At 39.1% G+C, this 15511-nt stretch overlaps 1 protein-coding gene across 1 annotated transcript; it reads left to right on the top strand.

Moving 5' to 3' along the window:
• Positions 1-141: 141 nt before the first annotated feature.
• On the top strand, positions 142-14122 carry LOC135474963 (low-density lipoprotein receptor-related protein 5-like). Its single transcript, XM_064754669.1, has 11 exons — positions 142-171; positions 441-618; positions 1003-1183; positions 1912-2173; positions 2290-2452; positions 5011-5157; positions 6636-6819; positions 7456-7722; positions 8020-8213; positions 10003-10212; positions 12184-14122. The coding sequence occupies exons 1-11, from the start codon at positions 142-144 to the stop codon at positions 12465-12467; spliced, it is 2100 nt and encodes a 699-aa protein (XP_064610739.1). The 3' UTR covers positions 12468-14122.
• The last annotated feature ends 1389 nt before the right edge of the window (positions 14123-15511 follow it).

The following is a 15511-nucleotide window of genomic DNA, read 5'->3' as shown; positions in this document are numbered from 1 at the left end:
TTCTTCTTTACACGTCGGCAAAGAATGGAGAGGTTGGCTTCATCGATTTGAATAAGCCAACCGAAATGCAGCGCACGTTGATTGGAAGAGCAAGACAGCCAATGGGATTAGCGTACGATCCGATTGAACAGGCAGGTCTTTATGGTTATAAAAATTGACTTGATGAAGGAGGTAATATTTGGTCTCTGAATAAATTATTTTAAGTATGTATGTATGTGTAAAAGAAATATTTTGTTAACTTCACTTAGTTTTGCCAAGACCTAACACTACATTACAATTTAAGTTTAGGATTGTCAAATGTCTGCTAATACATATACTTAGATGTTCGAGTGTCCGTCCTTAGGTAATTAGATGGACGGATGGATAAGTCTAATTTGATGTGAAAAATAGTGACATAAATTCATGAGGAACAGTTTTGCTCTGCCACGCTGTTGCCTTAGACTGACACATCGAAGGAAGAAACAATCCAAACACAAGAGGAAAATAAAGCCTCCATTTTCCACTTCCAGGCCGTTTTCTACAGTGATATCAAAGAGAGTAGGATTTATCGGGTGCTGTTTAATGGTTCCGGAGCTCAAATTTTTCTGTCTGCCGATGATGGTGTCGGTTTGGTTGATGGTAAGAGATGTAGGCCTGATGGGTAAGAGGATATATCTGGACTGGCTTGGTGTCGTGTTTTTACTTTAGAACATTGTGTTTTGATCAAGGCAAAGTGTGAAAATCTGTTGATCATATAATGAGGTTTTCTTGGTGCTTGAAAATATAAAATAGCAGCTCCAGTGTATTCAAAACACAGTAATTAGGAATGTCACTCAGGTTAAATGATGATGAATGTAATCGATTTAAAGAGGCACGAAAACGAATCGCAGCGGCGAACATTACTGTAGGCAAAATAAAGCAATGCATTGTAGTCTAGGCTTTGGTGAAAGTAAATATCTCTGTACATTAGAACAATCCAATGTATCTTCATGTTAAAATTGCTATATGTGTTTTCCATGTCAGATCTGGCTGTGGATTACGCGCAGAGACACCTGTACTTCACGAACTACGGCATTGTAATGTGTAACGGTTCGGTCTACTCGTGGCACAAAGTGGAAATGGTGAATCTGAGAGATCGAAGCCGCTACATCCTTACCAACATGGCGACGAAACCCCATGCCCTGTCACTGGACCTGCTACATGGGTACGGGTCTAAGCCCATCTGTGGAGGAAGCGAAACACGTGTCTGTTGTGATGTTTGTTCATGTGTAGTTCGCTTCAACATTGCACGGACGGTTTCATCATTGTGGACCGTTTACACTTGGTTTAAAGGAAAAGAAAGCCAACAATGTATACAGTACAACTCTTATGTATTGTTCTGCAAACTTAATAACAACAATATGCTTTGAAAACCCAAACATCAAGTCCAGCTTTCGTGAACCACTCAAGTCGATAATCCCAAGACCCATTTCTAACACAACCAAAAACAGTTTCCAAAGGAATAAGTAAAAAATAACATATAAACGGTAAATAAAGCCGGTAAAACACAGGCCTAACAGACTACCAAATTACCAGTATCAGAATGCCATATTGATTATAACCCGCCTAAGCCCCTCGCATTTCAGGGTGTTGAACCATTAGTTTTACCGTGTCTCTGGATGTTCTATGCAAGGAAATAGTCTCCTTACTAAGCCGTCTGTCCATCATTCCCTGAAACTCTAAAACGTATCTGCTGCTTGAAAACCAAATTCACTGATTTTTGCTCTCAGGCAGTTGATTTAAGATATTTAAGACGAAAAGTTACTCCACGTGGACGGAGTTGGTTTCCCAAGTACCCACAGACACAGCATTAACTTACACAATACATTATTAACAGTTTGACTGTATCGTGTTATTAATTGCCTATTATTCCCTTATTCCGTTTAATTTCAGACTGGTGTACTTCGCTGACAGAGACAACGGATCTGATTTTCTCTGGCAAATGAACATGGCAGGTTTTCAACAGAAGAAAATAATTTTGGACATCAACGGCGACATCCAAATAAACTCCATCTCCATCAGCTCGTCTAATTCCGCTTTATATTTTGTCGCATCTGATCTGACATCCTCAGACCAATCATGGTGCGTGTATGAGATTTCCCTTGTTAATCTGGGCAGTAATCTCAAGACTCGACGACTTGAAATCTCACTGACGGTATGTTCTGTGCGAGGTCTGTCAATGAATAATCTTCAATTTGAAAACATTCAATATTGTTCTGCGTACTAATTGCTTACCACTCTGAATATCTTTCGGCTTCAACTTGTTTACAGGGTGCTGCCGATGTTACTTCAATGGGATTTTCTTTATTTTGGACGGACCAGGTGGAAAATTCCGTTATGTCATATGAGAGAAAATCTGGTACTATCAGCGTGCTACAAAACCACTTGAGCGCCGACAAAATCAAGTATACACGACAAGAGGTATCATGGACAGGTAAAATGATTTTGTACACGACAAAAGATATTATTGACAGGTAAGCTGATTGTATACAGGACAAAAGACATGATGGGCGACTAAGATGATTCTATACAGAACAAAAGGTATCATGGACAGGTAAGATGATTTTATACATAACAAAAGGTATCATTGACAGGTAAGATGATTTTTATACACAACAAAAGGTATCATGAAGGGTTAAGATGTTTTTATACACGACAAAAGGTATCATTGGCAGGTAAGATGATTTTATACACAACAAAAGGTATCATTGACAGGTAAGATGATTTCATAAAAAACAAAAAGTATCATTGACAGGTAAGATGATTTTATACACGACAGAAGGTATCATTGACAGGTAAGATGATTTTATACACTACAAAAAAAACTTCATGGGCAAGAAAGATGATTTCATACACAACAAAAAGTATCATTGGCAGGTAAGATGATTTTATACACAACAAAAGGTATCATTGACAGTTAAGATGATTTCATACACAACAAAAAGTATCATTGACAGATAAGATGATTTTATACACGACAGAAGGTATCATTGACAGGTAAGATGATTTTATACACTACAAAAAACTTCATGGGCAAGAAAGATGATTTCATACAAAACAAAAAGTATCACTGACAGGTAAGATGATTTTATACACGACAAAAGGTATCATTGACAGGTAAGATGATTTTATACACGACAAAAGGTGTTATGAACAGGTAAGATGATTTTAAACGTGACATAAGACACCATGGGCAACTTAGATGATTCCATACACAACAAAAGGTACCATGGGCGGCTAAAATGATTTTATACAGAAGGTATTATGTCAAGTTAAGATGATTTTATATACGACAAAAAGTATCATTAACAGGTAAGATGATTTTATACGCGATAAAAGACATCATATGCAAGAAAGATGATTCAATACACAACAAAATTATCCAGTAGGATATTTTTAAACGCAACAAAGGACATGATGGGCGGGTAAAATGATTTTATACACAACAAAAGGTATCATTGACAGGTAAGATGATTTTATACATGACAAAAGCTATCATGGACAGGAAAGATGATTTTATACACAACAAAAGGTATCATTGACAGGTAAGATGATTTTATACATGACAGAAGGTATCATGGACAGGTAAGATGATTTCATACATGACAAAAGCTATCATGGACAGGAAAGATGATTTTATACACAACAAAAGGTATCATTGACAGGTAAGATGATTTCATACACAACAAAAGGTATCATTGACAGGTAAGATGATTTTATACACAACAAAAGGTATCATTGACAGGTAAGATGATTTTATACATGACAAAAGCTATCATGGACAGGAAAGATGATTTTATACATGACAAAAGGTATCATTGACAGTTAAGATGATTTTATATATGACAGAAGGTATCATTGACAGGTAAGATGATTTCATACATGACAAAAGGTATCATGTACAGGTAAGTTGATTTTATATGTGAGAAAACACATCCTGGGCAAGTAAAATGATTCGATACACAACAAAAGGTGCCATGAAGAGTTAAGATGGTTCTAAACACGACTAAACGAAGATGATTTTATATGCGAGAAAATTTATCACGAACAGATAAGATGATTTTAAACGCGACAAAAGACAGGTGATTTTGTACACGACAAAAGGCATAATAGACAGGTACGTTGCTTTTTTTTTTTTAAAAGACGTTATGGGCAACTAAGATGATTCCATATAGAACAAAAGGTATCACGAAGAGTTAAGATGATATTGTACACGACAAAAGGTATCATTGACAGGTAAGTTGATTTTATACACGACAAAAGATATCGTGGGCAGGTAAGACGATTTTATACATGACAAAAGGTATCATGAACAGGTAAGACGATTTTATACATGACAAAAGGTATCATGGACAGGTAGGACGATTTTATACACGACAAAAGGTACCATGGACAGGTAAGACGATTTTATACACGACAAAAGGTACCATGGACAGGTAAGACGATTTTATACACGACAAAAGGTATCATGGACAGGTAAGATGATTTTATACACGACAAAAGGTATCATGGACAGGTAAGACGATTTTATACATGACAAAAGGTATCATGGACAGGTAAGACGATTTTTGTACACAGGAAAATGTATTATGGACAGGTAAGATGCTTTTATGCGCAAACAAAAGGTATTATAGAGAGGTTGGATAAATTTGTACATAAGAAAATGTATTATGGACAGGTAAGATGATTTTATACGCAAACAAAAGGTAATATGGACAGGTAAGGGGATTTTATACACGACAAGAGATATCATGGACAGGTAAGACTATTTTGTACGCAAGAAAATGTTTCATGGACAGTTAAGATGATATTATACACGACAAAAGGAATCTGTCCAGGTAAGATGATTTTATGTTAAAAATTATTTTTTATTATTTTATGTTTCTATTTTCCATGTGACAATGTCGCTACTATTTCCCGAGTAAAGTCAGACCGGTTTAGTGTCTTCGTCAATTATTCCCAGTATTTATCCACATTTCCCATTCATTTCAGAGATTGAAGTGTGCAGTACAGACGGGACTAATTGTTTCGGGGATTGTGTCCGCACGGCAGAGGGCGCCCCTAGTTCACCCACAAACACCTGTCTCTGTCCTGTGGGGGGAAGGCACGTGTTCAATTCAGAAACGCTGTCATGTGACGGTAAATTTCAAAATAACTAGATTTATTTATTTGACAGTTGTTTAATGCCATACTCCAGCATTATTTACCTATGTGATAGTTGTCAGGTTTATCAGTGGCGGACTGAATCCACACTATTCATGAGCGGAATCCTTGCCTGAAAAGCTCGTGGATTCATACCTGTATGTGTTACCTGTATGTGTTACCTGTATGTATTACCTGTATGTACATGATGCACATCTACATGTTAAAGTCAATAACCTTGTTTAAACTGCACAAAGGTATATTCGTGAATATGCCACTGCGGTTTTTGCCTGGCCTAGCTAGAGATGTTAAACACGGTCAATATGATCTAAAGGTTGTTATCTAGGCTCAGCTGAGTAGGATGAATAAATAGAATGAGGCGTTAACTTTGTTATTGTTTCTCATGTCGGAACACCGTTCCTTTTATGTGGATAGTCACTGCACTCTGCCTTCATTCTCCATGTGGAACTGTGCTTAAAATACCGTCTTGTAGCCTTTATCCTCCATGTGGCACGAAGGTCAAAATACTGTCAATGTATCCTTCATCCTCTGTGGTGAACTGTGGTCAATACACTGCCAAAGTCATTTTCATTGTAACTTTCATCCTCCATGTGGAACTGTGTTCAAAATACCGTCAAAGTCGTATTTATTGTGGCCTTTATCCTCCACGTGGAACTGTAGTCAAGATACAGCCTATGTCTTATTTCTTGTAGCCTTTATCCTCCAAGTGGAACGAAGGTCAAAATACTGTGAAAGTCATATTCATTGTATCCTTCATCCTCTATCAAAGTAGTGCCAAAGTCATAATTTTTGTAGCCTTCGCCCTCTATGAGAAACTGTGATCAAAAAAGTGCCAAAGTCATAATTATTGTAGCCTTCATCCTTTATATGGAACTCTGCTCACAATAACGCCAATGTCTGAATTATTGTAGCCTTCGCCCTCTATGTGTGACTGTGATCAAAATAGTGCCGAAGTCATAATTATTGTAGCCTTCATCCTTTATATGGAACTCTGCTCACAATAACGCCAATGTCTTAATTATTTTAGCCTTCGCCCTCTATGTGTGACTGTGATCAAAATAGTGCCGAAGTCATAATTATTGTAGCCTTCATCCTTTATATGGAACTCTGCTCACAATAACGCCAATGTCTTAATTATTGTAGCCTTCGCCCTCTATGTGTGACTGTGATCAAAATAGTGCCGAAGTCATAATTATTGTAGCCTTCATCCTTTATATGGAACTCTGCTCACAATAACGCCAATGTCTTAATTATTGTAGCCTTCGCCCTCTATGTGTAACTGTGATCAAAATAGTGCCGAAGTCATAATTATTGTAGCCTTCATCCTTCATGTGGAACTCTGCTCACAATAACGCCAATGTCTTAATTATTGTAGCCTTCGCCCTCTATGTGTAACTGTGATCAAAATAGTGCCTAATTCATATTGCTTCATTCATTCATTCCCTGTGGCTCAGAACCTCCCATGTCTGTGATGTTTGCGGATGTGGATAGTATCAAGCTTTTCCCATACTGGCAATCCTCTTTCGCTGTTCCACCTACCGTGCATACCATCTATCAGCGGGCCTTCCGAGACAGTAACATAGTGGGTCTGGCGTACGATACCGATACAGATCTTTTGTACTTTTCCGATGGAAACAGGTACCTCTGTCGAAATGATTATTATGCAGGGAATGAAACCGGTCAAACTATGCAAGAAATAATAACACACATGTCATTCCAACAACCGCTTATATTTATGTTCTAGCCGTTTATCAGAAAATGGACAAACATGAAATAACAGGAGAAAAAATGTTTCCTATTTGTAAGTTCCTATGATTTTATGAACGTGTGTTTATAATTGCCGATGACAACAGCTCCTTTGTGAACTAGAGTTCATGTTTAAAGGCGGACGTTAAACAGTGTCTTTTCCATATAGGCCTACTTTGCCTATATTCTATTGTTTTATTTTCTATTCTATCTTTAAGTAAATTCCCAAAATTCAAAATTTTACCAATGTACAACTGACTGCTTTTCTTATTTCATCACCATATGACCAATATATATTTATTATATTTCTCAATAACATAATGTACAGCCGTATTTTCTTGAGTTAAAGTACGACTGTATTTTCTGTTCTATTATACGACGTTAAACCCCAAGCACTCACTCTGTTCTATTATTTTGCTCTCGCCATTTAGGCAAATTGCCTGCAGGTTGAATCCCAGTTCATCGACTGTTTTATCATGTGTCTTAATCGTATCACCAAAAGTGTGCTGTGTATGTTTGCTTTACTAGGGGCTCTATATACGTAAAGAATACCGGGACAAATAAGCGGTGGCGGTTTTTTGACAGCAGAGACCTTCCGCCGATGTCCCGTCGTCACCCCCAGGTTATAGACAGCTTATCCTTGGACAAGGTGACCAATCCAAAACGACTCCTGTGGACAAGCTACGCGGAAGGGCTCATTTGTGCGATGGACACTTCCGGGAGCAACGCCACCTACCGTCAGCTTATCAAGGGACTCCAGCAGCCAAGGGCCTTAATTGTTGATGAATATGCTAAGTAAGTCAATAGTGGAAAAAGACAATGTACCATTCTGCCTAAAATCAATTTATATCAAATGTTACTTGTCGGCTATAACGGAGTACATGTAGGGTATGGCGTAAAACACCAATTAACTAAACAAATAAATAAATAAATACATATAAAATAAAGTGTGTAGCTCACAGTTAGATTAGATCCTTGGTCCAAATCAAACATTGTTTCATTGAATGCAAGCATCTAAATTTCCGTGCAAACATCATTTACTCAGCTGCATTTACTGATGCAGTTTTAACATTTTATGGTTTGAATCCTTAGGATGTTATACTGGTCAGAATGTGGTGCCGATGGAAAGATTCGAGGAGCCACCCTGGCCGGAGAGAATGTCGTGACTGTTTTTGAGGATGGCCTTACGTGGCCGAATTCCATTCTCCTGAATCCAGAGACACACCAAATGTATATCGCCGACGGAGCGGACGGAAGAATTTATATATGTGACAGCAATGAAACAGGTAAGCATACTTCGATCCTGTTCTTCATTCAGATTAGAATTCTAAAATTAGCTGTGTTTTTAAATGAACTGTTTTAAACGAGGTCCTGAACGAACCCTTACTGTTGCTAATGGTATTGGATTGGAAATATTAAATCCTGTTAGCAAATTTTGAATAGTGTTTTACACGGCACTGATGGCAGCATTAAAGTATTCTGATCCCCTGTAATAACCAAAACAGGTTGTCCTTTAGGCATGTGGACTTTATAGGAATTTGTTTATCCTGTGCATTGCCTAGTCGAGTGTGTATGTCTTGTTAAATTATACATCGTGGTCTTTATATGAACAGGTCCCCCCCGTCCCCCCCCCCCCCACTATGACTCAGGCGGCTGTCATGTGTTACGTTGTATTATTTTTATTTTTTTTATTTGTCAGTGCCTGACTCACATTTCCTCCTCTGTGTATGTAATAGCCTGTACTGTAATTCAGTCGAGCGTTCCCGAGGCTTATGCGTTTATGAGTTTAGTGTCAACAGAGTAAACAGAGCGTACATTCTGGAAATATGTGTTGGCTTGGTAAACATGTTTACGATGAAACCATCCAGAAACCATCCAGAATTTTCTTTTACGTTAGTCTATAAATGTGAACGATGAAGTTGTGAAGCTCGCAGTCATTTATTCAGGTCTGCTTGTGAGCAGTTATTTACTCAAGTCCATTTGAGAGCAGTCACATTGACTTTCATTCACTGTGAAGGCTTGCTCGATTTGGAGATAGCGGCTTTCACGCCTTTCGATATTCGTCATTTGTATTCCATTTTCTGTACGCAGCACTTTGTGAGCTTGTGTTTTGTCACTTGCTGTGTTTTGGAGACGTCATTTTAGAGGTTGTATCGCTCATTGTCTCATTGTGCTATTGCGTACATTTCATGCCAGTTTACGCTGAAAGTGACTTTGGGTATATTTCGGAGGAAACACATATCGACAGCTTGGCATCACGGACGCTACTGTCAATCCGTTCGCCCTGAGAAGTTACACATTCACAGGCAGTTTGGGAATAAACCATTCATCGGACTATCATCCGTAGATTGAGAAGTATTCCACCCGAATTTAGACGCTATGTATATTATTGTCAGTTGAATTATTTGTCTATTTTGTTATAATATATGCATTGAACTTATTCAACCGTCTTCGTGTTTCTTTGTTTGATCTTGTGTAAGGTCTATCTCTGATCTGAGAGTTAAATAAGCCAGTTGTTTCTCATCTTTACTCTCCGATAGTGGTACCCTTACACAAGTAAGTGAAATAATCTTGAGAACGGCTTAAAATACTTACCACCCGATTTTCAGCGAAACGTCTTTCTGGGATGATACGGCTCAAGTGTTACGGGGTTCATTAAATTTCTGAACTCTGTCGTTGGAGCCTCTGTGGCCTAGTGGTTAGCCTGCTGGTGCAGTAGAGTGACTCTGGAACTCACTGATGTGATCGCTGTGAGTTGAAGTCCAACCCATGCTTTCTCTCCGGTCGTATGTTGGAAGATCTGTCAGCAATTTGCGGATAGTCGTTGGTTTTTCCCCGGCCATGTCCGGTTTCCTCCCACCGTAAATGCTGGCCGCCTCCGTATAAGTAAATATTTTTGAGTACGGCGTAAAACACCAATCAAATAAATAAAATAAAAATGAAATGAATTCAGTTGCAACTGTTTTTAATTGTTGGCTTGAGGTATAAACAGACCATATCTCTACTTCATATCCATCTCACATTAATATACTAATTTGATGTTTTGATTGTTTCCATTTTCCGGTTGAATCTAAGAATGGAGTTGTGGAATGCTGAATAACTCTGGAGGGATAATGCACATCTTCAGCATATTACTACTGGATGAGTACCTGTATCTGACCAGCTGGCAACCACCATCCGTTGACAGGTTAAACCTGGTTACTGGGGTGAGAGACGTGGTTGTTCAGGGTTTGACTCGGCCCACACAGATGCTAGCTATTCCTACGAAGAAGAGATCTCGTGGATGTAAGTCAGTTAGCTTAGCGCTCTAAGCTTGTATTTGATTATTGTATTCATGTCAGCATCAAAGTTTGACCTTTGCACGCACGTGAAATTGTTATGGCTTCATCTCAACACTAATGTCTTCCTACGAACCTATAATTAGCATTTATCAGTAAAAAGACTGAGACAGAGCTTTTGTTTTTTCATCACCATTTTCTGCTCGTCACCCTGGCCCCATTGAATCAACGTTGTTCAAAATTTCTGTGCAAAATTTGCTAGTAGTGGAAGTGATTTGAAGCGAGCTGTAGAGAGCAGCGCGAGTGTTGTTAGGACTATGAATCCACAGATTTATGCTCAACGAGAAACTTGCATGAATACGTATTCATACGCCGATGCACCTGCCTCAGTGTCATCGGACTATTTTCTTCGAAGACCTATAATTCGGTTGGGGTTCAACGCCGTAATTGGATCGCTTGGGGTTCAACGCCGTGGTTTGATCGGCTGGTGTTTAATGTGGTGGTTTGATCGGTTTGTTCCAGCAACCTGCGGATGGTCGTGGATTTCCCCCGGGCTCTGTCCAGTTTCCTCCCACCATATTGCTGGCCGCCGTCATATAAGTGAAATATTCTTGAATACGGCGTAAAACGGCAATCAAATAAATAAAAAAATACATTGATTGGCTGGTGTTTAATGCCATGGTTGGGTCGGTTGGTGTTTAATGCCGTGGTTTGATTCATTTATTTTATTTATTTATTTGATCGATGTTTTAAGCCGTACTCAAGAATATTTCACTTTACGACAGTCAGCATTACGGTGGGTGGAAACCGAGCAGAGCCTGGGATAAACCCATGACCATCCTCAGGTTGCTGCAAGACCTTCCCACTTACGGCCGGAGAGGAAGCCAGCATGAGCTGGACTTGAACTCATAGCGACTGCATTGGTGAGAGACTCCTGGGTCATTACGCTGCGCTAGCGCTAACCAACTGAGCCGCGGAGGCCCCCTGTGGTTTGATCGGTTAGTGTTTAATGCCGTGGTTTGATTGGTTTAATGCCATGGTTTGATTGATTGGTGTTGGACAGGAGCTTAATAGTCGCAGATAATTAAGCTTTGAAGAATATGTGGAACGCTTGGTTTTTATGTCTTAATTTGAAGTTTACATTGTGGCCGAACATATAAAAGTATAGAAAGCTTCTCAGCTTTCTTCTGGCTTTCAAAATGGCTTTAAATTACTGTTTTTATAAAGCCTAGCCAGTCTATCCGGAAATTAAATACCGCTACCATGGCCTGCTATTTTGACGTCAACGGTGATAGCTGCCAAACAAATTTGTAGGGAAAGAGCCCGAATTGGGGCGCTAAGCTGGTCAGGCGTTTCAGGCATGTTCATCGATGGCACCATTCCCGAGCATTCACGGAAAGTGTGCATGCATAATTAGTGGGGACTCAAAATTTTTTTCGTCATTGTTTTGGGACATTTTTTTGGCACATTGTTTCTGCACGTTGTTTTGGGACATTGTTTTCGCGCATTGTTTGGGACATTGTTTTCGCACATTGTTTTGGGACATTGTTTTCGCACATTCTTTTGGACATTGTTTTCGCACATTGCTTTGGCACATTTGCCTTTATTTTCTTTACAATCATGTTCCTTCGTTTTACAGAACCTTTTCATCCTTTAAATTCTGCGCCAGTGAACTGATGTAATGTCTACCAATTAGGATTCTTCTATCGCTCATGTAAAGCTGTTTTTAATGGAATCAACAATTGCGTAATTACATAAACTGGCCCTTTGACCAATGAGGTCGCTTGTTCGAATACAGCTCTCGCGGGTTAGACTTTGGATTTGTCAGGTACCTAGAAAAATGCAATGCTTTTTTTCTTCCAGTTCTACCTGGATGTCATTCAGATGAAAATAGCCCCATTACAAGGTGCTTTTCTTTTCTATTTTAATGTTCTAGTACTTCTGATATTTATTCACTATTATTTATTCATTATCACAGGTGAGAACAATCGGTCAGATTGCGGTTTTTCCGAGAAGCTGGGTGGAAGAGATTCGTCCATGGACAAATATTTACTGTTTGGCCTCCTTGGTGCGTTTCTAACGATCATCTTTGTGGTGGTAGCCGTGGTACTGTGGAGGAAGAAAGATTGCTTGATCCATCGGGATGTTGACGATGGCCGCAGACAGACTGACCACACTATTCTGGTCACCCACCAACACAGCCCAGAGCCGTGTTCTCCAACAGATAAACTTGCAGCACATTTTGTCGAACATCAGCTATGAAGTACAACGCACGCACATGCATGTGGGAATCTTGGAGGACTTTCGTTAGGAACCACTCCCTTACCCCACCCCCTCACCCTCCCCTCCCAATGTTTTGCACTCATATGTACTTACTGTGTGGTTGCTGTCCGGAGTTCCCAACTGATTGGTCTGGCAACCAAATGAACGAAATATTCTTAAGTAGGCCTGGGTGCAAAACACGAGCTAGATTAGTGCAGAAAAGGCTGTGTGTACTACACTGCTATATGAATTGTCCATCGGAGAAAATACAAGATAAATCTATGAATATGTTCGGGATGCATGTAGTATACTACTGTCATGTGTTTCTCCGTTTTTTTGCCAACCGCATTTTACTGGATTTTGGGAATTATAAATAACGGTCGTATGGCCACCTATGGTGAGGTATTCAAGGAGACATGTTGTCAAGGAAGAAATTCCTCAGCAATAAATCGTGAGCGAGATCTTATATTCCATTTTTTAAAGTCTAATCTTTATTGGGAGTTTGTTAAATAATACATTCAGATAATTGTCTCATTTGTTGAATTCAGTATTGTTACACATGTTGATTTGAAACAGATAAGACGTACTTTGATATAGCTGGGATTTTGTATAAAAATAATTCCCCACGGACTAGGATGAATGGAGGCATTTTATTTTCAAAATCAAGGAAACGAGTTTGAATATTATGCCACGTGTTTATCCTGTATTTAGAAATTATGTAGCGACAAGTGTATGGGAACAGACATTGTACTGACTGTGTAGTCCGTGGTTACCAGTTACAAATCTCAGCCAGTTAGCGATTATTGATTTCCACTGGTCTGTCATCACAAATCAGTGTACAGCCAGTTAACAGTTATAGATTTCCAATTGTCTATGAGCACAAATCAGTGTACAGCCAGTTAACAGTTATAGATTTCCAATTGTCTATGAGCACAAATCAGTGTACAGCCAGTTAACAGTTATAGATTTCCAATTGTCTATCAGCACAAATCAGTGTACAGCCAGTTAACAGTTATAGATTTCCAATTGTCTATCAGCATAAATCAGTGTACAGCCAGTTAACAGTTATAGATTTCCAATTGTCTATGAGCATGAAGCAGGGTACAGCCAGTTAGCAGTTATTGAATTCCAATTGTCTAACAGCACAAATCAGTGTACAGAAAGTCAGCAGTTATAGATTCCCACTTGTCTATCACCATAAATCAGTGTACAGCCAATTAGCGGTTTTAGATTTCCAATTGTCTATCAGCATAAATCAGTGTACAGACAGTTAGCAGTTCTAGATTTCCAATTGTCTATCATCACTAATTAGTGTACAGCCAGTTAGCAGTTATAGATTCCCATTTCTCTATCGTCATAAATCAGTGTACATCCAGTAAGCAGTTCTAGATTTCCAATTGTCTATCAGCACATGTCATTGTACAGCCAGTTAGTAGTTATCGATTTCCAGTTGTCTATCAGTACGAATCAGGACACAGCCAGTTAGCAGTTATTGATTCCCATTTCTCTATCGTCATAAATCAGTGTACATCCAGTTAGCAGTTTTAGATTTCCAATTGTCTGTCAGCACATGTCAGTACAGCCAGTTAGTAGTTATCGATTTCCAATTGTCTGTCACCATAGATCAGTGCACAGCCAGATACCATTTATCTATTTCCAATCTAGTTCTAGATTTCTAGTTGTCTATCATCACAAATCAGTGTACAGCCGTTTAGCAGTTCTAGATTTCTAGTTGTCTATCATCACAAATCAGTGTACATCCAGTTAGTAGTTCTAGATTTCCAGTTGTCTATCAGCATAAATCAGTGCACAGCCAGGTAGCAGTTATAGATTTGCAATGGTCTATCATCACAAATCAGTGTACAGCCAGTTAACAGTTATAGATTTCCAGCTGTCCATTAGCATGAATCAGTGCACAGTCAGATATCAGTTAGAGATCTCCAATGGTCTATCAGCATAAATCAGTGTACAGCTAGTTAGAATTTATAGATTTTCGGTTGTCTATCAGCTTAAATCAGTGTACATCCAGTTAGCAGTAATCGATTTCCAATGGTCTGTCATCACAAATCAGTGTACAGCCAGTTAGCAGTTCTAGATTTTTAGTTGTCATCACAAATCAGTGTACAGCCAGTTAGTAGTTATCGATTTCCAATTGTCTATCAGCATAAATCAGTGCACCGTCAGATATCAGTTAGAGATTTCCAATGGTCTATCATCACAAATCAGTGTACAGCCAGTTAGCAGTTATAGATTTCCAGTTGTCTATCATCACAAATCAGTGTACATCCAGTTAGTAGTTATCGATTTCCAATGGTCTATCTCCATAAATCAGGATACAGCCAGTTAGTAGTTATCGATTTCCAATGGTCTATCAGCACAAGTCAGTGTACAACCTGTTAGCAGTTATCGATTTCCAATTGTCTATCAGCATAAATCAGTGCACAGCCAGGTAGCAGTTACAGATTTCCAATTGTCTATCATCACAAATCAGTGTACAGCCAGTTAGCAGTTAATAGATTTCCAGCTGTCCATCAGCATGAATCAGTGCACAGCCAGTTAGCAGTTTTAGATTTCCAATTGTCTATCCACATAAATCAGTGTACAGCCAGGTAGCAGTTATAGATTCCCAGTTGTCTGTCAGCATAAATCAATGTACAGCCAGTTAGCAGTTACAGATTTATAATTGTCTATCGGCATTAATCAGTGTACAGCCAGTTAGCACGGTGCGTTCGTCAGTCCCTCTGACAGAAGGGATTTGCAATTCTTCGTATTCAGCCACTTACAAGATATATTAGTGATTTCTTTTTCGTCGAATTGTAATTTTCTTTTCTATTTTTGCAAAGTTGCAGTCATGAGGCCCTGGTAGCTCTCAGCGAGCAGGGGGCAGAGGGGCTGCGGGGGATTCACGACCTACTTGTTAGTGCGCTGTCACAGCACAATGAGCCAGGAGCTTCTCACCAATGCGACTGCCGTGAGTTCAAGTCGAGCTCATACAGACTTCTTCTCCATCCGTACGTCGGTAGGCCTATCGAGCTTTGACCGAC

This window comes from Liolophura sinensis, chromosome 9 (assembly GCF_032854445.1).
Source record: "Liolophura sinensis isolate JHLJ2023 chromosome 9, CUHK_Ljap_v2, whole genome shotgun sequence".
NCBI classification, from domain to species: domain Eukaryota; kingdom Metazoa; phylum Mollusca; class Polyplacophora; order Chitonida; family Chitonidae; genus Liolophura; species Liolophura sinensis.
The sequence above is the reverse complement of the archived record's forward strand: the minus strand, read 5'-3'. Positions and strand labels throughout refer to the sequence as shown.